The 22,109-nt window shown below is 42.0% G+C and overlaps 3 protein-coding genes across 7 annotated transcripts in view; 1 reads left to right on the top strand and 2 right to left on the bottom strand.

Annotated features, from left to right (window-relative positions):
* rtkn (rhotekin) overlaps positions 1 to 12,854 on the bottom strand; it is a 34,426-nt gene extending 21,572 nt beyond the window's left edge. For 3 of the 5 annotated variants that reach the window (XM_037258338.1, XM_037258343.1, XM_037258345.1), the window contains exon 1: positions 12,511 to 12,853. In XM_037258338.1, the coding sequence (XP_037114233.1) occupies positions 12,511 to 12,621 (111 nt within the window). In that variant the 5' untranslated portion in view covers positions 12,622 to 12,853. Of the gene's footprint in view, positions 1 to 1,596; positions 2,179 to 12,510 lie in introns of those variants that run through there. The other 2 variants (XM_037258339.1, XM_037258340.1) reach the window with 2 other exon arrangements.
* A 2,791-nt stretch (positions 12,855 to 15,645) lies between these two features.
* smn1 (survival of motor neuron 1, telomeric) lies at positions 15,646 to 17,564 on the bottom strand. The gene is made up of 8 exons (XM_037258772.1): positions 17,427 to 17,564; positions 17,167 to 17,238; positions 16,973 to 17,092; positions 16,700 to 16,891; positions 16,288 to 16,464; positions 16,111 to 16,185; positions 15,912 to 16,019; positions 15,646 to 15,808 (listed from the first exon to the last, which is right to left on the bottom strand). The coding sequence occupies exons 1-8, from the start codon at positions 17,472 to 17,474 to the stop codon at positions 15,752 to 15,754; spliced, it is 849 nt and encodes a 282-aa protein (XP_037114667.1). The 5' UTR covers positions 17,475 to 17,564; the 3' UTR covers positions 15,646 to 15,751.
* On the top strand, positions 17,534 to 19,301 carry LOC119127067 (heat shock protein family B (small) member 11). The gene is made up of 5 exons (XM_037258773.1): positions 17,534 to 17,772; positions 17,868 to 17,974; positions 18,796 to 18,864; positions 18,940 to 18,983; positions 19,077 to 19,301. Exons 1-5 carry the CDS (start codon positions 17,555 to 17,557, stop codon positions 19,167 to 19,169), a joined length of 531 nt encoding a protein of 176 aa, XP_037114668.1. The 5' UTR covers positions 17,534 to 17,554; the 3' UTR covers positions 19,170 to 19,301.
* The last annotated feature ends 2,808 nt before the right edge of the window (positions 19,302 to 22,109 follow it).

The raw sequence follows: 22,109 nt of genomic DNA, 5'->3' as shown, positions 1-22,109 counted from the left end.
TATTTTTTCTCAGAGGATAAAAATGATATGCTTACGGGTTTTGTTATATGGTATGTCTACAAGTGTTGCAGCACCCTTTGTGTTCAGATTGGCATTGTGTAATAGATGCTAATAGTTAGCCTGTGTGCCTAAGGAGTTTCTTATTATGTGTTAGCAATCAGGTGTCAGTGTCTTTTTTGTGTCTTATTTGTTTCCTAATACAAACCGTCATTTGTTGTTTTCCCACATCAGAGCAAAAAAATAAAAAATAGACACCTCAATTGGTTTCGTATCTTGATATAAAAAAATCGTATCTTGATATTGTATAAAAAAAAAAAATCATCTTGGTCTGGTGTGCTTTTCAGGCCAGACTCAAGTCTCTTAAAAGATCAAAAAAACACTGTTGCACATCTGCACCACAGACTTGCTAATAACAATCATGACCCCCCCCCAACCCAAAAAAACAAAATCAAGCCAATGCCAACTGATAAGAAAGAAACCATTTAGCATCTTTTAAAAGTAGAGACAGAGATTGTTTGTTTGTGTACTCATGTTACTGGCAGCCTGGCATGACTCCTTCCTCTATCCCAACGCAACACGCACACACACACACACACACACACACACACACACACACACACACACACACACACACACACACACACACACACACACACACACACACACACACACACACACACACACACACACACACACACACACACACACACACACACACACACACACACACACACACACACACACACACACACACACACACACACACACACACACACACACACACACACACACACACACACACACACACACACACACACACACACACACACACACACAGTTAAACACGTGTGGACAGGAGCTCCCAGAGGACCCCCGTGAGGCCCGAAATGTGCAGCTGTGCACTGCGTGTGAACCCCGAGAGGACGGATGGATGGCATGCGCAATGTTGCTGGCACTACAATGTGCGTGCGCGCCAGCATGACTACACAACCCTTGCGCCGACTCGACAACACCAAGGCGCAGCTGCAGGCTCAACGGGCCACCAAAGGGGATGCACTGTACTCTGAAAATAGATTTCGGCTGTCATTGAGCTGGCTCATAAGCAAGCTGGGAGGTCAATAAAAACTCACACACACACACACGACTGTGATTCTTAACTCATGTGAATAAGAAGCCTACAAAAGACACATTAATGGGTGGTTGAGGAAAAGTGAGCTCACAAAGCTTGTTTATATTTGCTGTTGGGCTGAGACATTGGGGGGGGGGGGTAAAAAAAAGTATTACAAGAGTTCGACACCACCACGGAGAATTATTCAGCATCATGCAAAAAAAATAAAAAATAAAAAGTAATTACAAACAGCTTTTACATGTGCGAGAGCAATCTGATTTTAATTGATGTTTGATCTGTATTGTCTTGTTACTTAGCTGCTTTTGAAGCAAATCATGTTACTAAAGATCAGAAACAGCTGTCAGTGGGATGCAGTGCAGTTCCACACTACATTGCAATCATAAAAATATCCTTCCAACTAATATCTCTCAAATCGGACTGCAGAATAAGAAATACTCATATAAAAATGCCTTGCAATAACTTTTTACCTGCAAACTGAGAGCAATCTGCCGGATGTACATCATATTCAGGTCCTCCAATATCCACAGTTTTTCCTCCATGTTTGTCAGTTTATCAAGCGGCATCCTTTAGGTAGAAACAGATCCAGAAGTTTGTCTTTCCTTTTTTTCTTTTTTTTTTAAACCACCGAGATCGTGACGTCACATCATTGGAATATCACTCTGACAGGTACCAAACCCAAGACAACTCCACAAAGACGGAGCACGCACGCGTTGACAGCAACCTGGTGCGTAAAAGCGATGCGTAAAAACTTGGAGCGGCTGATCCAAAACGTCAACGGGGTGACGAGATGGTTAGAAAATCCCGCAACTCATCCGCGTGTTGTTCACCTCCTCCAAGTTTTGCACAATGATCCACCCAAGGCGCCCGCGGTCACCACCCAATCGGGAAAGAATGGCGCCTTTGAAAATGCATCTCTCTCCTCCTTTGTGCGCCACTGTCACGATTGTCAATGCGAGAGGGTGTCCTGGGCGAAGACAAGAGAACTCTTGACAAAAAGGCCATCGCCTCTGCGGGAGTGACCGGCACAACTGGCCCAGTGTGCGCCTTCCTCTCCTTGTAACCCCCACGCCCCCCTCCCTCCCTCTCCCCTAAATTAACCCCTACGACGCGCCTGTCTGCAGATAGTCATGATTTGAAAAATAATTTTAGAAAAACACACAAACGGGGAAACGTAAAGTGAGCGCACTGCAAATGCCTCTACGCCCTTTTAAACAAATAAACAGCAAAATCTGTTTCACTCAAGCAGAGCGGGTGGGGAAGGCTTTGTTGTTATTAAAGAGGGAATTAAGTGGTGACAGCTGGCAGTAAACTCAAACACGTCAATGTAAATGGAGCATTGGAATAGAAATTAAATTGAAAATGAAGTAAATACAATTCAATTATATATGTATGTTGAGTACACTTGCCATGCAATACAAAAGCTCTCAACCAATCAATCAACATTATTTATATGGATGCATGAAAAAATACGATTTTATTATGTATCGCACATAAAATCTTTGCTCAATAAACTCAAACAGTACTCCAACTTTAAATACAACAGAACCGTACTTAGTGATTAGTTTACTTTCCGATACAGGAAACTGTCTACTAGCACCCTCTGTCGGTGGAAAATTGACACTGCACTGCAGTCAGTGACATTTTCAATATTAAGAATTAGGGGCACGTTTCATCCGATGTGACAAAGTGAAAAAGCGTGGGAGACTGAAAGTATTGTCATGCTTGCTTACATATTCATAGTTATAAGTATAATTCGACGCAAACAGCTTGAAGCCTTTCTCCTTCGTGGCAGCTGACGAAGAGGAATTTGCTTTAACGATACGACTCGCGTCCTTCAGTGCAATTTTTTTTGCATCTCATGAGATTATTCTGATGAATGCGGTCATTTTGCTTGGAGACAAACGCAGCGGGAATAATTGCGCTGGCTGATTTGTTCTCTTCTGCATGCCCTCAAAATGTCAGCTAAGATTGAGGAATATTAGAAGAATGTTTTTTTTGTTTTTTTAAAGCAACTGCACAGATGAATGTATATACAAGTTCAAAAGTTACATCAGTGGGTCACGAGCATTTCGCCAAGGTTTCATGCATATTTTACATGGCATCACCCCAGTGTTAAAGAGCGCTTCAATCATTTATCATAGCCTTTTAAATATTGATTTAATGTCACCTCAAGAGCTTTTGGCCATATCCAACATGCACGGCCCTCCATCTGATCCGGTGTTCCACATTGCAAACACACTGAGACGTCAAGGAGTTGTTTTTGCAGGAAGAAATATGTCACCTCAAAGCCAAGGCCTGTTTCCTTTCTGGCCCGCAGATTCCCCCCGCAAAAAAAAAAAAAATCTTCAAATCCACACCATGTGCCTTTCAACTGTTCAATTTACAGCTCCTGTCACAAATGCAAGCCGCAAAGCCAACCTGTGTGCCACAGCAGCCATGCAGATGGAGTGCTTTGGACGTGGGCGATACCGAGCATGTGCAAGCTAGGAGCAGGAAAGCGGAATTGCATATTTGTCTGAGAATCCTTAATTAAAGCACACATTCGGTGGTCACATGATGGTGGAGCAGCCTTTCACTCATCATGCCGGACCTTTAGATGACCTACCAACGCACGGCCGTACACTTTTACAGAGTCAGACAGTAAAAACAAAAGGAGCTTTAAAAGCCTTTTGAGTGGTGAGGAGGAGAGCCAGCCGTGCCGGTAGCAAAGCTGGGGTCATTTCCCCAAGGAAAGCCTCCGCCCTACTCAGTTTAAATCAACCCAGCTAATGTGTCACAGACATCAACATACACACACTAAGAGCAAGAGATTTATTGTTCTTGAGGTCGGAAGAGAAATAGTTGACTTGACCGTTACGAAGGACGGGATTTGGATGCTTTTTAGAACGTGCCAAGGAATGTGCTGGAGAATGTTTTTTTTTTTTTTGGGGGGGGGGGGGGTGTATGGAATTGGACCCCATTTAACAGCTTCCATTCTTCTGGGAAAACATTGAAGAAGATTTGGAAGTGCGTCTGTGGGATTTTCTTTTCAGACATCCAGAATTTGTGGCTCTTTCTTACAATCTCTGGTGTTTGAGGGGGGAGAGGAAGGTCATCCTTGCAAAAAATTTGGAAGCATAGGATTGCAAAGTGGCAAGTGAAAGGCGAGGCTACCACGCAAGCTAATGTTAGAGCTTTTATTTTTAGCAGTGTGCGCTCACATGATATGCATGCTACAATGTCGGATCAGATAAACCGTTGAGTGACCCGCAGCGGTTTGAGTTACTCATGTAGAATCTACTCAGCAAACGGATCTGGACCAGTTCTGAGTTTGAGAGAGTTGGCACTATTAAATATTTTTAAAATCCCCAAATCATCTAATCGATTATTCCATCGATTAATCGAATAATTTCATTTAGCATGATGTTTATTTGGTATTTTCTAGTGCTAAAAAAACAACACATAAGAGAAATTAATGTTGTTCTGACCAAACCTTTTGAAACGGATTCAGTTACTTGTGCGGTATTTTCTGAAATAAAGGCAAAACATTTTCAAAAGGCCTTGTTTTCATTCAGCACCAAATCCAATCTGTTTGTTTTTATGAATGACTACAAAAAATAATGAACGATTAATGTCGAGAAGCTGACCTTAGAGGATTTGGACAATATTCTGGCTCTTAAGGACTCAGTTATTAAAATGTCGATTAATTGTCGATTACTCAATTCATTTTGACAGCGCTTTTTCTTTTTTTTTTTTTACAGCACACTAACTTTAAAGACTACCTTGAGTGGTTAGTACATGAGCCTCACAGGTCTGACGTTGGAGATTTGAATCGGAGCTACAACCTTCCTGTGTGGAGTTTGCATGTTCTCCCCGTCCCTGCGTGGAGATTAAAAGATGTTTGTAGTAACAGAACAAAAGAGCCCAAACTTAACAGGGCCCCTAATCACAATAAATACGGAATGCTGACTGTTATCTTGACCCGATTTGAAGACCAAACGTCGCCCACTCACTGAAACGCACATAAACAATTACCCTTGAATACACACAAAGGAGAAACACACCTAAACGCTGTGGGAACCATCTGGAAGAATTAGGACCTCATTTGGCATTTCACACACTTCAACTTTACTCTCACTATACATGTGATATTTGTTTCCTCCAGCAAAGTCTGTCATTTTAAAGCGTGAAGCGTGTCTGAAAGGTAACACCCTTTGTCCTCCCCATAGAAAAAAGATTGTAACAGGTTTTCAATTCCACAGCATAGTCACGGCAAGCGCTGCTGGGTCACCGCTGGGCCCGGTGACAGCGGCGAGTGATGAGCCGTAAAAGCAGACGTATCATGGAGAAATCCTCCTGGAGGTCAGTCCTTGGTTATACGGCGTGAAGAAAAGACCTGCGCCGACGGCATGGTGGTCATAAGTCTGTCACCGTGACAACATAAATCTCATCCGCAGCCCACCTTGTTATTAGGTGTATGAGTTCCACTCTCTGATCTGGCTTCTAATTTACCATCACATGGAAAAGGAGGGCGAGTCATGTTGGAAATTACACTTGATCCCAGACGCACAAATCATTCAAGAAGTCTGAATTCATCTAAAAAGGAATTCCATCTCAGCATAAGCAGGTTGGGGGCGGAACTTGGCTCTCGACAGATGCAGCGGTTCATTTATCTCCATTAAATTGCCGAGGCCCATCTGAGCAGTTTTATGTTGATTTGAGGGAAAGCATTCCATCAATTTTGGACTGCTTGGATTTCTGACTCACAAACATCAAAACTCCACAAAGGAAGACCAAAGCCAGCCTTAACCTAAGAACTGTCAGGTATTTTCCATGTTGCCTTTGTTAAACCGTAAAAAATATTCATGTTTATGGTTGCATGATGAAAACAAACTGGAGCTCCGTAAAAGTGCCAAAGAAGTTAAAGGAGGGCAAACCTTCCACTCTAGTGGCACTAAAATAGAGCAATGGCGCCCTCTGTTGGACATGACTAAAGAAACAACAACTTGTTCATAATTTTGGGCCGGATAAATTAATTAATTAATAAATTAATTAATTAATAAATAAAAGACATGTTATACAAATATAAGATTAATTTGAATCTTCATTTTAAGACATTTTGGACAGTTGTATGTGACTTTGGAGGAACTCATTTGCTACCAATATAATAAGTCTTTCCAGTAGGAGACATGGTCAAGTCATTGCTGAAAATGCTGACGCATGATATATTTGACACATCGGGGGCTGAATCCGCTTTGGTTGGAGCCATCCATCAGAGAAACCATCATGTGTAAAAGTCATTAAAACAGATCACTTCCACATTACGCTGACATCGTTTTGTCCAATGTTGTCACGCGGAAACATGCTTTCCGCCTGTGGGTGATCATGTTGATGACACAGATAAACAAACTATAATGAACACATGATTTCCTTAGTGGACATAACAATTGCGGAGACAGCAGGAACAGTGCGACCGTAACGAGGCCAATGGACAAGCCCGTTAGCCACCGGGGTCCACTAAAGAGCACATTAAAGCTCTGGTGCCACAGCTGGGTCTTCTATGACCCATCTGTTCTCATGGAGTCCGGCCATTGCTCGACAACATGGTGACAGGGAAACCTTCATTTATCCTTTCCGCAACTGTAAATAAATATCGAAATACACTTTTGGCCTTTTTGGGTTGCACAATGTGGACGTCATTTTTCTAGAAGCCCGGCTGTTAAAATGCGGATTCATTTTGAGAGTCAACCCATAGAAAACAGCAGAACATTCCTCTACAATTAGCGGCTGCATTCCTGTGTACAACGGAGAGGCTCTGACTCCATCTCCTTAGTCAAGTGGTTATTGATGAACAGCAGAAAAGCGCAGCAGGCTCTCTGTTCCAAGAGGGATGAATGGGCAATGGCTGAAAAGGTGTGTGGCAATGCTCCGTCATTTTCAGTCTGATGACAAGCTGATGTAAGACCGCAGAGATGACGACCGTTTTCTGTCAGCGTTAACCAACGCTTTGAGAAATCCAAGTAAGGTATCAGAAAGAACGCTGACTTGAACAATTACTCACAGGGGGGGCAAGCCATAAGTGTCAGACACTGTCAATGATATCCAGACTTGTGTGTGTGTGTGCGGGTGGGTGGGTATCGTCTTTTTGTCAATGTTTAACAGAGCTGCTTTCAGTGTAGCCCACAAAGAAGATACCTTTGGCATGAGGCAACCAAGCTCTCGTTTTATAACTTGTTAGCGAAGAGCCCCCGACAGGCTAGAGTGAAGGTCACTTGGGCGGGCTGAAGCAAGAAAAAAGATGGAGGGATAAAACAAAAAAGACAGAACAGAGTCGTCTTCTCTGACAGCGTGGAGGTGAAGACAAAAGAGGACTTCCTAAGTGTTCGGGAAAGTGGGTTAGTGCTTTGGAGGGCAGGAGGCGGGGAGGGGGGGATGCTTAACTTGTAGCATCAGGGGACCTGAGGCTCAAAGCAGAAGATTGTCCCACATAATGCAAGCCTCCCAGGGATGGTACAGGTTGACAGGAAATGAATGTGGAAGGATGTGAATGATGAGCAGCCATAACATCGGGGGGACGCCTGAGATTCAACACAAGAACTGGACCAAAAAAGTCTCCTTTTACAAAGACAATAATGTCGTCAAAGGTTACCCAACTCAACTTACCCCTATGAATCAAATGTTTTATTGCTCCAGGCTCCTGCAAGAGATTGTGTTCAACTCTGTCTTACTATATAGCGGGCACAGACGGTGCTGAATTCCTGGAGCGTGACAGCCATTTCAAAGTCTTATTAACTTCACGGTGTCGGGTGAGTTTGATGATGCATAGACTGTTGCGCAACCTGCACAGTACGCCACCGGGGCGCTTCATCACTGTCTGAATGCGAGAGTGAGCGCGAGGCTGACGCAAGCAACAGATGCAATGAATGACTAATCGGAGTTGGGATGGCAAAAGATGAGGATAGAGGAGCGTGTAGCAACAGATGGTTCAATGTAACTCACAGCTGCGACTATGCTGATGTGGGATGTTTCTTTCAATGGACATGCTAATCTGTGGATGACTGGACTCGCAAAGAAACTAGACATAGCCATCTATGACCGTATTCACATGAAAAAAAAAGTGTATGACTTAAAACAGCGACAAGCATTGGCGGAGTTAGAGGGGGGCCCGTGAGGGCACGGACCCCCCCAAATATGGTTGAACCCAGGCAAACGATAATTGATTTTTACAGTTTTCCCCTCTTCTACATAGAGAACATATAATAAAAATGTATAATCATTTTCTCCCCCCCTTGGAAGCAGCTTTAAAGTTAGCCTTGCCCCCTCCAAAAGACAAAAATTCTAGCTCCACCATTAGTGACAAGGTCACTCATGAATCACAAGATGAAAACATGATTAAACTAAGACAGATGCCGAGAGTGTGCTTATTTGCGCCCCCGCAAACAAGTGAGCTAATTTTCAGTCAGTGTGTAAAGATGCAAATGTAGATTGCAGGTGTGAGTGTCGCATTGCAACAAGGACATTACCACTGGTGTGTGAAATTCTTACAAATTGATCCATTATGCATCATAGTGAGTGTTTTTTTTCCCGTTGGAATTTGGCATTGAAACAAATAAAATCTGAACGATATTGTATGTATATTGTGTACGATGTCTTGTCACCGTGGGATAGTGGGAACGCAATTTCGATTTCTTTGTGTCTTGGCATGTGAAGAAATTGACAATAAAGCAGACTTTGATTTTGATGTTGTGTTTTGAAACAACCAATTCGTTTCTATGCTTAGTAGGTTGGACATGGCTGATTTGTTCTCATGGCTTGAAGGAAGTGAAAAAACAGACGATTAAATGTTTGTTTTTTTCCTTACATTTGTGGAAGCACTCATGCAGAGGCAGAGAAGAAATGATGGCCCCACGGCAATATACATGCAGAGCTTGTGTCATTTTATAAAAACATGTTAAACATTTGCTGGCCAGACTGTCCCTCGGCATAGCGAGCGAGCCTCCGAGGATGCGGCCGGTGGAATTTGGTTTTGAATCTTAAGAGTGCTTTTTTTTTTGGACACATCAACGCACGTCCTGAATTTGACCTGACTCCGGCAAATCTGGAAAGTCTCGCGTGTGTACTCTGGAGCACCTGTTTTGGTATTTTGTGGCGAAGGAAAGCGTTTGAGGCCACAGAGCAGCAGGGGACTTCATTGTTCAGCGGGTACACAGAGTTCCTTTGAGGCACTGAAAGAGTATTTTGTCATTCCTTGGACACCACTCTGGCTTCAACTGGCTCGCGGTCTAAAGTTCTGCTTTTATTTATTTATTTGCGGCAGAAGCGTTGCCATGGCAACATCTATATGACCTCTCTGCCTCCCTGTAAGTAAGCAAATTAGCATTAGCTAAAAGAAACTGCTACAAGAGAACGACCCAACTTGGGCCGCGATCGTCGGGGGATGTTCAGGGTGGAGGAAGCAGCAAAAACCCAAGCACTTGTAAAAGCTTTCATCGACACACAACTGGCCAACTCAACGCACTTTTAAGAGCGTTGTGGGCAGAAGGGCGCGCCGTCTCACACGCAGACAGAGAAGCCACTTTCAGGCCGTGCAAACTTGGTGGTAACCGCACTGGAGCGGTCTGGTCGGTCTGGCGGTGAGCATCACCGAGTTAAAAACGTAACAAAGCATTCAAATAGAGTATATTCCATGTTCATTATTGTAATAAGTGTCTTGGGTGGCTTGATTTGAAGAGCATGAAAAGGCCTTACAAGCGTTTCATTCAAACCAAAATAGACCCGCACACATGCCCAGCAGCCAAATTAGACAATATTTGTGTCATTAACTTTAACAATGTCGGACTTTTAGCTATATTTGCCTCCAGCCTGCAGCAAAATAGCTAAAAAATAAATAAATCCAATGCTCACTGGCTGACTGTCACAGGCTTTTAACCATTTTGCTCCAATCACAGATATCATCGGTGAGTGAACATCAAGCGCATTTAAAGGTCAATTCTGCACGATTGAAGTTGAGTCCTAACAAGAGCTTTTCTCTATAATAACCATCGAATTAAATTGCAGAGCAGTCTTTTTAAACCAACAATGGTTCAGCCTAAAGCGGCGTGCTGATAATACACCATCTCAAAGGCTCTCATTTAGACAAGGTGCACGCACAAATCAAATATCCTTTGACAGTTCACAATTCAGCAAAATGTTTTCTCCAGAAGCTCATATAAAAGACTCAGACACTCAGGCGTCCAAGCTTTTGATTGGGGCTGCCAAAAAAAAGAGTCCAAGATCATCACATTGAGTGCAGGGGCTCCACAGGGCAGTATGCTCAGCCCATTGCTGATTCCCGGTTTTCTGCTAACTAGTAACGGCAGGCTAGATTAAATACACCCGTTGTGGTGAGTAAGTCATTTTGATCTCATGCTTTTTGCAGCACGAACATATTGAAGTCCATTACCCCTTGACTTTGATCACTCAGCAAAGCGTGAAAATCAGATCCTCATCCAATCTTGCTTTAGCAACTCCAGCTCTCCCAGGAAGGGTGTCACATGTGACCTCTGCAGCATGACCTGTGACAGCAGATCAATAAATGATGGAGTGTGCACGACTTCAGGAGGTTAAAGGGTGCTTCCATGTGAGATGAATGCACACAAGCCAATAAATAAGCCGAGAGTGCAAACGATAGCGTAGCCAAAACACACACAACGGTCAGAGACTCAGTGCTGGAAATAGAGGGACAGAATCGATACCTTCCCCATTTTTCGGTATCGCACCATTAATATTCCATAAACTTCCATTTATAGTTCCGACCCCGAAACCACCCTTACACACACTCCTACACACCATCTTCTTATTATCAGCACCTCAATAACAAACCTCCAACACAGGGTGCTTCTTAAAAGCTTAGAGACAGCAATCTCTTTTTTTTTTTGATGAATTCAGCAAATTGCAGCTCCTGATCGAAAAAAACACCGCCACCGAAACGGTAAAGAGTTTTTAGAAAAATCAGTTTGGGGGTTAAATTGGAAATCCTTGTGCTCAGCTCTTCACTGCTCAAATACAGTAGCTAACACAAAGCAGATGTTGACAGGGTGGAGCGGAAGTGGGATGCGTTCGCATCTGGTGATAAACAGCTGAGTTTTGACCCACTTCTCAAGTTCCCCCCCCCCCCCCCCCCCCCCCCCTATTAGCAAATGCCACAGTGTTACTATCAAACATAGAAAAGCACACGTGGTTTAAGTTGTAATGGAATTTGCAAAAATTGCTGAGGAAAGCTAGAAATGAGCGTCCCATTAAAAATTAGACCCTAATTACTTCTGGTGCAAACAACCCAGCACAATTACATACATTACTAAACCGTTGAGGAATATTAAGCAGAAGTTGGGAAATGAAATTACATTTTAGTTTTTACCGCTCCACGACTGGACACCAAAAACACTCAAGTCTCTGTTGGGAAATTATAATGTTTTGCTTAAGGGGAGAAAATGTTAAATACTATCGTAGGGAAGAGTAGTGTAAATAGGAAAGGCAATTAAAATTTTTATTTGACGACAGTGCAGCTCTCGAGTGTAATTAAAGTTAAACAGACACAAAGCAGAGCTAAATGCACTAGTGTGGACTTCAAAATGAGGTAAAAGAGTGGGCCAAATGAGTTAGTTCAACATGAGTGACAGTTAAAGTTAAAGATGTAAATTGGGGAATATTATTTGCCTTTTGTTTCTTAGCAATGCTGCCTGTTCTCACAGGAATTTAGTAGGCCTTCATGTGTAATGTTATGCGCCTCAATCGTTTCAAAAAATACATTTTCCATTTTTCTTATTAATTCTGTGGAGGCGGGGTTAAAGGAGTAAAAGTACTAATAGTAGTTGTAGATGAAGAAATGAAAGAAGCTAGCAGCATAAAGGTTATGGGATACTAAAATATATTTTCATTTGCCGAGCAGCTCTAGTGGTATGCAAAAGAATGACTGAATTAATCATTCAAACTGTGCATATATGCATATAGAGTGTCTTTCAAAAGAATTTGATCCAGTAAAGTACAGTTTAATTTCACTATTGGCAGGACCCTTTAAGTGGCCTGGATGGGCACCCCCTTCTTTGAGTACAACTCTTATTTAACTTTTGTGTATAATACAGACAATAAATATAAATTCAGAACGAAAACTACTGCCCTGTTTGTGATGAACACTTAGGCCCTCTACGTTACTGTATTTTAATATTGGTCGTTATGGCGCTGCTTGGAGGTTGTAGCTTCTTAAAGTACAATTTGGACAACACAAAAGCATAAAATGATGACAACAAACTGAATAAGAGTACGAAAAACAGTACAGAAGTTCAATAAGTGCAAGAGAGAGGACATAAATAGAGTGTGCGTGTGCTGTGCTGTGCCCCCCCATGACGTGTTGACGCTTTGCTTACCTGTGTTGTGTTCACGTACAGACTTTTTCTGAACTTCCCTCGCCGTATCTCCATTTCAAGAGCCGAGCCGCGAGCAACCGTGGCTCGGGTTGTTTGATTCCGACAAAACATACTTGCTGACAACTGCGGGGAGAGTCCGTCAAGAGTTCAATCCGAAAAACAAACGCCGATCCAGATGTCGGGTGCCAACACCGGGGAGACCCACGTCGTACCGATAAAGCTTCTTTTTCAGAAGTGGAAAGGACTTATCCTTTAAAGTTCCCCCTCTCGGAGAACTTTCACTAAATGTAGTGTGGTCGTCATGAAGCACCAGACGGAGCCCAAGCCCAAAGTTTGCCCTGCCCCGTCCGTTCACACACACTTCCACCGGTGAAGTGAGTGGCCTGCCCCCTCACAACACAGTCACCACTGTTCAACTTCTCCAAAGAGAAAGTATACTTAAGGGGAATTGAATAAATCGCAAATATTTTTTGCATGTAAAAGAATTGGAATGTTTGCGAGTAAAACAAAAAATAAATTAAATTGACACACCTGCACGAGTTGGATCAAAACGTCCACATTTAAGCGCATTTTTGTGTCAGTAACGAAACAAATGCATATTCAGGACATAGTCAAGACTCTTTTTTTTAATAATTAAACTGTAAACAGACAATTTACATGCCATCTATTTACTATTCACTAATGATCTGCCACTGATGCCACTGCCTTACTAAAGAATGTCAAAATGACAAGACAATATTTGTAATGAATCGTTCTATCCATTTTTTAAATGCCATTCCACTAACTGTCATATGTGGCCTTTGTCACCATAGTAAAGACTCAAACGGTTTGAATTGTGAGCATGGAATGTGACGGGCCATCCTTGGCAACACCAGCTATTTACCGGACCTGCTGTGAGTGGAATTCACGGAGGTCAAAGTGTCACGGAGGATCAGTCACAATGAAGCAGAGGCCACATCCACATTGTAACGGAAACCTGCTGGGTAAATGAAACCCGGCAGGAGGAATGCGTGCATGTTTACCAATCTCACAATAGATCAGATCGACCTAAACATGTAGATTTACAAAGAAGGACCACATGGTTCTTTCTGGGGCATGTCAGTGCTCCTCAAGCTACATTTGTCCTTTTTGCAGCTTTCCCGTCTCAAAAGCAATTATTGCGTCAGGCGAAAATGGGATTCTAGGCCATTCTGTTAAAAGATGGCCACGTTGTGCCTTTGCTGGTCCAATAACAAGTCATAGATACACGACGGAGAATCTTCCATCTGTGCCATATCCGGCCTGTCTTTTGCAACATTGATGTGGTATGCTTTGGATCATGAGTTCAATTCCTTTACCATGGCCTCATCAATGTGATTCCTAATACCGTAATTTTCGGACTATAAGTCGCGTTTTTTTTTCATAGTTTGGGTGGGGGGGCGACTTATACTCAGGAGCGATTTATATACATATATATGGTTTTTTTTCACTTTTTTGGGCATTTTATGGCTGGTGCGACTTATACTCCGGTGCGACTTATAGTCCGAAAATTACGGTAATCATAATGTTTTTATTGTTATGTTTGACAGTTTGACTACAGTTGGTATCAAAAGTCTACACACCCTTTTATCAAAGAAAATAAACCAGATGACTTGTGTAGTAACATTTGTGGTTAAAAGGAGCACTATGTTGAATCTGTTATTTCTAAGCAGGATGTTTGTTGTTTGGTGCTTGTGTAAATAGCTCGAGGCGGTGCATCTCATGCTGCAATGTGATCTTACTGGAAGACGTGTGTGTTGCTCCCAGACTGCGCGTGATTATGTTTACAGGTCTCATGCCGCTGTGGTCAGTAGGGGGTAGACAGATATCGGGGGCTTGAGGTTTGCTTTCTCCAAGCGGGCCCACCCGCCTTTCGGGGAGGGGGCTCCGTGCAAGCCCTTTGGGCAGCTCAGCCTCACGCAAGCAATGTGCTTATGTGTGTGCTTTGTCATGGCACATTTCAAAACCATCTGGAAGGAAAAGATAGGTTAGCTTTTATCTGCATCGTCTTTTTTTTTTTTGCAAATCCCTCCATTTTGCTGGGAACTGCTCCGTTTTCATCTCCTCGTATTTTTGCCCACTCGCAGCAAAAACAAACATGGCAGCTAGTCAACACTGATGGCATCAACAAAGGAACTGCTGATCATGGGAGAAAAAAAATGACAGAGCAGCTGGAGGATGGTCACATGGTAAACAAAAAGAAAAGGAATGAGACAAGCATACAGGGAAACTCCCAAATTTCCACAAAAGACAATTTCCCCCATCTTTCTCACACTTGTATGTATTCTAAACGTGCTGTAAGCAAGTGTCATCTCACCAGCATGGGAAATAGCTTTTTTTATTTTGCTTTCTTTTCAGTGAACCAAAGCATTGAGGACCCAGAGGAATGACTGTGGCTACGGAGTCTACAATCATGCGGTCGTCTATATTCTAAATATAAAAAGGGAATAGTTACGGCGCTTTTTACAGTAGGAACCATTTTTAGGACGTCAGATCAAGGGAAACGTGAAATTATAACAAATCGCACCAAAGACGAGCGGAAATCCATTAGGCCGACGTGACATTTGCTTTCATTCCACTCATCTTACAAAAACTTAACATCCTATATTTCCTCTACCCATCTCTTTTCAATTTCTCTCTCTAGTAAATCACTTCCATGCCAGCGTCAACGTCCTGAGGGTTTGCAGGATTGCATTCATTGATGTGTCTCCACACTGTAATCATGTGGGCCATATGTTCCTGCATAGCTCTTGATCCAGGGTGTAAAAGTGACAGATGCAGTGCTGTTTTTTTTTTCCTGGATCAGAGGTAGCTCAACTTTAATGCATGGGAAATAAATAAATATTGGGAGGAGGCTCAGGGATGGATACAAACCTATTGTGAGAAGAATCTTGAATTAATTTCTCTCCCATCTTCTGCATGCCGGGCTCCTTTAGACGAGTCTGACTTCTGCTGGCCAACACGTGCCATTACAAGTTGACGTCAATTAACCTGCTTCCAAGTCGCCAGGCATTTTGTTAAGTAGACCAGAATCATCTAATGAGAACAATTCGTCATCTTTAGGAAGGCAGACTGTGGTGGGCTTTGAATTCCGCTGACAATTATTGAGGCAGTTGCTGAGTGTTCATTTCATATCTTTTATTAAATCTATTTACAGAGAATACAAAACTGTCGTCCCTTGGTTGAACATTCACTAACAAGTACAACGGCCACTTTTTGTTTTTCACTTCTGGTGCGGTTTGGTCCATTTGGCAGCTTCGTTGCGACCTTGTTTCAAACCCTAGGAAAAAAAGAAAAAAGCACAATTTCATCAAATGAAATCCCCAGCAGAAAATACATTTCGAACAGACCGGATACGCTGTTCTCCAAGAAACAATCCATACCAAATAGTAGCCTGTGTGGTATCCACTCATGTACCAGGAGATGAGCATGCTGCCCATGGCCTCGTCATTTCCCATTTCGGGACTCATGGGAGGAGGAGGAGGGACCATCTGAAAGCATGCAAAGCGAGAGCAACGCAAGAAGCTCAATACTAGACTTAATTCACAACGAGTATGTGCTCGTAATTGTCATGAAACTCACCGGTGGGCCGAATTGCATCATGGGATGCCAGGGAGGAGGTGCATGCCCGTGTTTACCGACATGCCTTTTTCCACCCTGGGAGGGGTAAAAAAAAAAAAAATCACCATATTTAGTTAACATTTTATTAGGTAGAACACCCGCACATACATGGAGTACACAAACTTTACATTGCAATACCTGTCTGAACGGTGGCATGGGAGGCGGGCATGGAGGAGGGAATCCAGGAGCCCACATAGGCGGAGGAACCTTGTGGAAGTTGGCCTTTTGGCTTTTACTGTGCGGATGTTGCTGCTTGTGCTGGTTTGGTTCAGTTGACCTGTCACTCTCCTCTGTGGAAGATTCTGCTTCCTGCGTCTAAATTGCGAGGAAAATACTATGTTTACTGCCCTGTTTTTGAAGAGGAGGGCACATCACCCGGCAGTTGGGACTAATTGCAGCATTTTCTCTCTTGGGCAATCGAAGTCTGCAAAAGCGTGAAGCTCAGTTGCGTCTGGAAGACTGTGAAGGTTTCTTTTTTCATTGTGTCAAAGTAGTTAGGCTCAGAACTTTTTGTGCCCAAGATAGAGGTGCAAAAAAAAACATACGCTACCGTGGTTTTGGGTTCTTCGTCATCCTCAGAGATCTCTGAAAGCAGGTCTGCGAGGTTCTGCTCTTCTTCATTGCCATAGTTCGTGTAAACAACGACGCACGTGCCCCTCTCCTTGTCGACGGAGGAGATGGTAGCCGAGTACAGTTGACTGTCTTCTGACCAGTAAGCGCAGCAAGAATCGCCAACTTGCCACTGGGACAAAATGATGATATATTAAGGAAATGTCATTTACTTTCTCTTAACCACACACGAGACATTTCCATACATCCTCACCTCTTTATCTGGCAATGCATTCGTTCTTTTCCTACTGTTCTTGTTTTTATTATTCTTGCGCTTCTTGCCCGGTGGGATCTTGACTGAAGCTTGCGGCTCGTCTTCCCCTTTAAGGGCAGTCTAGCACGACAACAGCATATCTGTGAGTCACTGAGACAAAAAGTTTAAAAAAAAAAAAAGCTCATTTTTGTTACCTTAAATGACGCTACAGCCTTATCATAGGCTTTTATCAAGGCGGTGTCATCCCAAATATCGGAGTCATCACTCTAGAAAAGAGAAAATATTAGTTGAGCGGAATCTGGGTATCTCATATCTTGATTTTGGATTTGTACGCAATTTAAATGACGACAGCATGCTGGTTTGTTAGCTTACCAAGCTAGCTCGCTCCAATCATACAAAAGCCCGATGTGTCGTTTATAATATTATAATTTTATTACTTAACGCCGTGACTCACCTGCCCCGTACCCCGCACGAATAGCTCACCCTGGCATCCATTCGCCATAAAAAAAACTGGATAAATTCACAGCTCAGAGCTAAACAACTAACGAGCTACGCGCGTCGTTCATATGACGTCAGTCGCACATGGTGACGTATATATCATGCGACGCTAGGGGTTGGCGTGGCAACGCTCGGTTGTTTAGATGTCCTAGCAAAGCTCTGCATGCATATCAGACCACATTTGGGGCAGTATTTTGTGGTAATTTTATCATGATCGAGTCGTCTCTTCGTTCTTTAGGAGCGAAAGTTGTTGTAGCTGCTTCCAACGATGAGAACCACCCGCCAGAAAATATTATCGACGGGTAAGGGTCTCCTGTTTGTTTTTATTTTGAGAGCACTGTAAACCGCTAAACTTCGAGTCTTACCTGAGTTTTGCTCTTTGTATTTTTTAAACCAGAAACACCAACACATTTTGGATGTCCACGGGAATGTTTCCTCAAGAATTCATCATTCGTTTTGCTGAAATGACAAACGTTTCTTCAGTGACCATGGACAGCTACAACGGTGGGTGTTTTAAAAAAACAATGTATCATCAATGGAATTGGTTTTTATTTATTGTTGTAAATTCATTGATATCTGACAGTCTCGCGCAAAAGTGACCATTGCTTTCTTTGTAAAGTATTTTCTCCTTGTATTGCATCTCATACAACAGATGCATTTTATTTTGTATTTTAGCTCAGAAAGTAACCAATTAGTATACATTTATGCAAAAACATATTTAGAGAATTATGGAAATACTTAGGCACACCATAAAATGACTATCTGAAAGTAACATTTTGTCAGATTTGGCTTCAATGTGTAAAAAAAAAGTGAACTTTTAAGAAGCACATTTACAACACTATTTGTCAGCCCGAATATAAATCAAATACTTCAATCCAAATATCATTGCACTTTAAATGTTGAATCTAAATCTAAATGTGAGTGTTAACGCTCAATGCAAGTAAAGTTATTACTTCACTGGTACTTTTATCTCAAACAAAGTATTTTAGGTTGCATTACCTAAAATACTTTGTTTGAGATAAAAGAACCAGTGAAGTAATTGAAAAGTGAAAACAAAATGAACTTAATACAACTAAGTAAAGTTATCTTCTTTTCAAGGCTTCAGGTGTTCCTAAAAATGAGTTTAAAAAATGGGCTTCTCTTCTATAATGATGCCCTCAGACAAGGCCCAACAGATGACTCATGCTTTGTTAGATGTTCTCCAAGGCTGTATTCTAAATTCAAACACAGCTATTGTTCATTTCGTTTACGTGGAATTTGGTGATGAGTTAATTAAATCATCTGGACGGGGCTGTTGACTCTCCCCTCTTGCTTTGTTTTTGCAGTCAAGCACCTAAAAGTAGAAAAGAACACGTCACAAAACGCCTCTCACTTTGAGTTTGTGGCAGAGAAAGGTAGGCATGATGAAAATATGCATGTATTAGTCATTCACTTGCTTTACAAATCCCAATTAACGGATTTTCCTGCAGAATTGAAACTCACGGAGGGACATCTTCAGACAAATTCTATTTCAGTAGGTTCAACATGCTAATGTCAAACTTAATTAATGGAATGAACTCGGGGGGTAAAACCTAACTTGTTTTCGTGACTTGCTTTTGTTTTCCAGCTAAATGGAACCACTGCCACTCACCTTCGTTTCATCATCACCTCAGGATACGATCACTTTGTTTCAGTGCACAGAATCGCTGTGCATAAATGACACTTGCGCTATTTGCGTCATTGTTGTCACACCCATTTATCACTCAAACCCAGTGAGGTGTTACAAGAAATATACACCGGATATAAAAGTCTGCTCACCACTTGTTCAAATGCCAAGTGTCTGTATTATATACACTACCGTTCAAAAGTTTGGGGTCACAAAATTGTTTGGGTGACCCCAAACTTTTGAACGGTAGTGTAAATATTATTATAATAAAATATTATGAATTAAATATTATAAATTATATCTTATATTTGTATAAGATTATATATAATCTATGAATATAAGTATACATATATATTATAAGATTTTTTACACAGAAGATTATATCTATAATCTATAAATAATTATCTAAATAAATATATACACTACCGTTCAAAAGTTTGGGGTCACCCAAACAATTTTGTGACCCCAAACTTTTGAACGGTAGTGTATATATAAAAAAGGGCCAAAAAAGAATCATTTTTTCACACTGTCAATGTGATATTGAATTTGTTCAACTGGAATGGTTGAGGAAAAAAAAAATCAGAAGTGAGAAGAATCAGCTGAAAAAATGTGGTTGCACAAGTGCGCACACCCTCCTAAGTCATGTTTAAATGTGTTTTTTCCTCATTATATGAACGGCACGGTTTCTTAGCGGTTAGCAGCTCTGCCTCACAGTCGAGCGCTCCTCGGTTTGAATTTTCAGTTGAGATATTGTGACATGCTACATTTATAAATGTGGCTCATCCATATTCTATTTAGCCCAACGCAAACTAATTAAAGATATGGATTCACTTAAGAGACCTTTCATAGCGTTTTCATCTGTTCTTGCTAATTTGGCAAAGCTTCAGAAAAAGAGCTGGCTTCCGATGAATGGCACAAATACAAAGGGCATCTCTTTTTCACTCTCTCTCTTTCGGAGAAACACGGTTAATTAACAAATTTTCAGCTGAAGGGGAGGGGAGCTTGGAATTGGCATCTGGACAGCCCCCCCTCCCAGGCACCCATATTGACATCCCTAAAGAAAAGAGGGACCACGGGTGATGCAACCGGATCCAGATGGTTTCCCAGCCAACCCGTAAGTCTCCAAAGAGCGCCAAGCTCCGTTCTCCCATCCTCCACACGATACTTGCCCCTATCTCCCTCCGCTGCCATGTCATCTTATCAGGTCGAGCGGTGCGCACGGACCCTTTGGGACTCCCTCCCCAATTACTTTGCTGACTTGCAGTAGAGCTCGGGGATTTGCCCAGGCGTTGCTGTAGCGCGGCTCTTTGAATAAACCAATGAAAGTATAAAATAGTAGGCTAAATAACAAGCCCCCAGATATTTAAAGAGCAACTAATTGCTCAGGGGTGCGTTGGCGATATAGCACGTTTGAGAGTGTGAGTGTAATGAGTAATGAGGGCAAGGTAGCAACTGATACACGGTTATTGACTCATTCATTATTTACCAGTATGGTTTATTTATGGTCGCAGGAGGGCTTTGGTCCTAAGGTAAGAAGATTCCGCTTTACCGCTCCTTCCAGATCTGAATATGTCACGGTAAATATGGTTTGCACATCCCCCACGCAAATGAATTCAGGCCCCCCCTTTTGTTCTTGACTGTCAGCCCATGAGAAGAATCACAGCAGGATATGAGAGTGCCATTATCATGTCACTGCAGGGCAGGCAGGCTTGGGTTATCGGCCGGTGTCTTCTCCGGGCTTTCTTAACGGCTGAGCGGTGACACTCAGATGCCTGCTAGAAACACGATTCATTATCGCACAAAGCTTTATTATCCTGCCGTGGCGGACAAAAGAAGACAATGGATGGATGAATGGATTTGTTATTGTAATATAATTAGACTTCATTAAAAACATCTTGGAGTGTTTTTCTTCACCGATCAGGAGATTGTTTGGATGATATTTTCAGTTGACTGCAAGTGACAAAATGGCCGCCCACGAGTGTGATATTCATCAGAATTTGATGTTGAGACTAATGGTGCCGCACACAATATATTAGTTTTAATTGGGACAAAAAAGGTGTCCAAATGTTGAGTGCATCTAAAGTCTTAATGTGACAACGTCTTCTAGTCAGGAAGACGCCATGCCGCTCTCTGCTCTGTTAAACAGACTTTGGATGTCCTTATCAGTTCTGAGTAATCCGCCATTAACAAAAGAGCCTCATACTGGCAGTGGCTCTTAATTTGATTTCATGTCTGATTTTCAGCTCATTTAGACGAGGAGATGATTCGACAAGAGGAAAACATTCTTTCAATCTAAAAAAAAAAAAAGGGAGGGAATTATAATGAGCGAATGACAAAAGATTTGAGCTGCTTGGAATCCATTAGTAGCATTCAATTAAAAGCTAGCGTTCGCCCTGTGAAATATATTTGAAATGGGGCTTCCAATTTTGGGTTGTAATTAAATGAAGCGGGCTCTGGAAGTCGGAATATTGGCAAAAAAAATGAGATCGCCTTTTTTGTTTCATCAGTATGTATCTCTTACGTTGCACGCAAATGGCATCACTGCTAACCATTTGGTCATTACTCTTTTTGGACTTGTTCAAACATCCTCTTGGCGAATTTTTTTTTTCTCATAAACATTTTCTGAATGTGCTGACGTCGGTTGACAGATGCATTTGAATTAGCTGACAAATGTTTGGCAAACAAACCATGATGAGTTTTATCCTTTTGTTGCATCCAATTGTTTTATATATATGTTTTTATTTTGCCAAGAATATCAGCTGTCTCGTTTCACTATCGCCCCAGTTGGATCATTTGCCATCTTGAGTAACATTCTAAAAACATTGTCTGCCTTTGCGTATTAAACGGAACAGCTGCTAAAAAGTGGAAACAGGGTGAGACACATGCTTGGGATTTTTCTTTTTTTTTTTTTAAGATATAAAATCTAAATTGAATACGACCAAATAAGTTGAAGAAAGTTGAATGTGCAGTGTAGGGAAAAGTTGAAGAGAATGA

Source organism: Syngnathus acus, chromosome 9 (assembly GCF_901709675.1).
Source record: "Syngnathus acus chromosome 9, fSynAcu1.2, whole genome shotgun sequence".
Lineage (NCBI taxonomy): Eukaryota > Metazoa > Chordata > Actinopteri > Syngnathiformes > Syngnathidae > Syngnathus > Syngnathus acus.
Note: the sequence above shows the minus strand (reverse complement) of the source record. Positions and strands in the feature narration are given on the sequence as shown.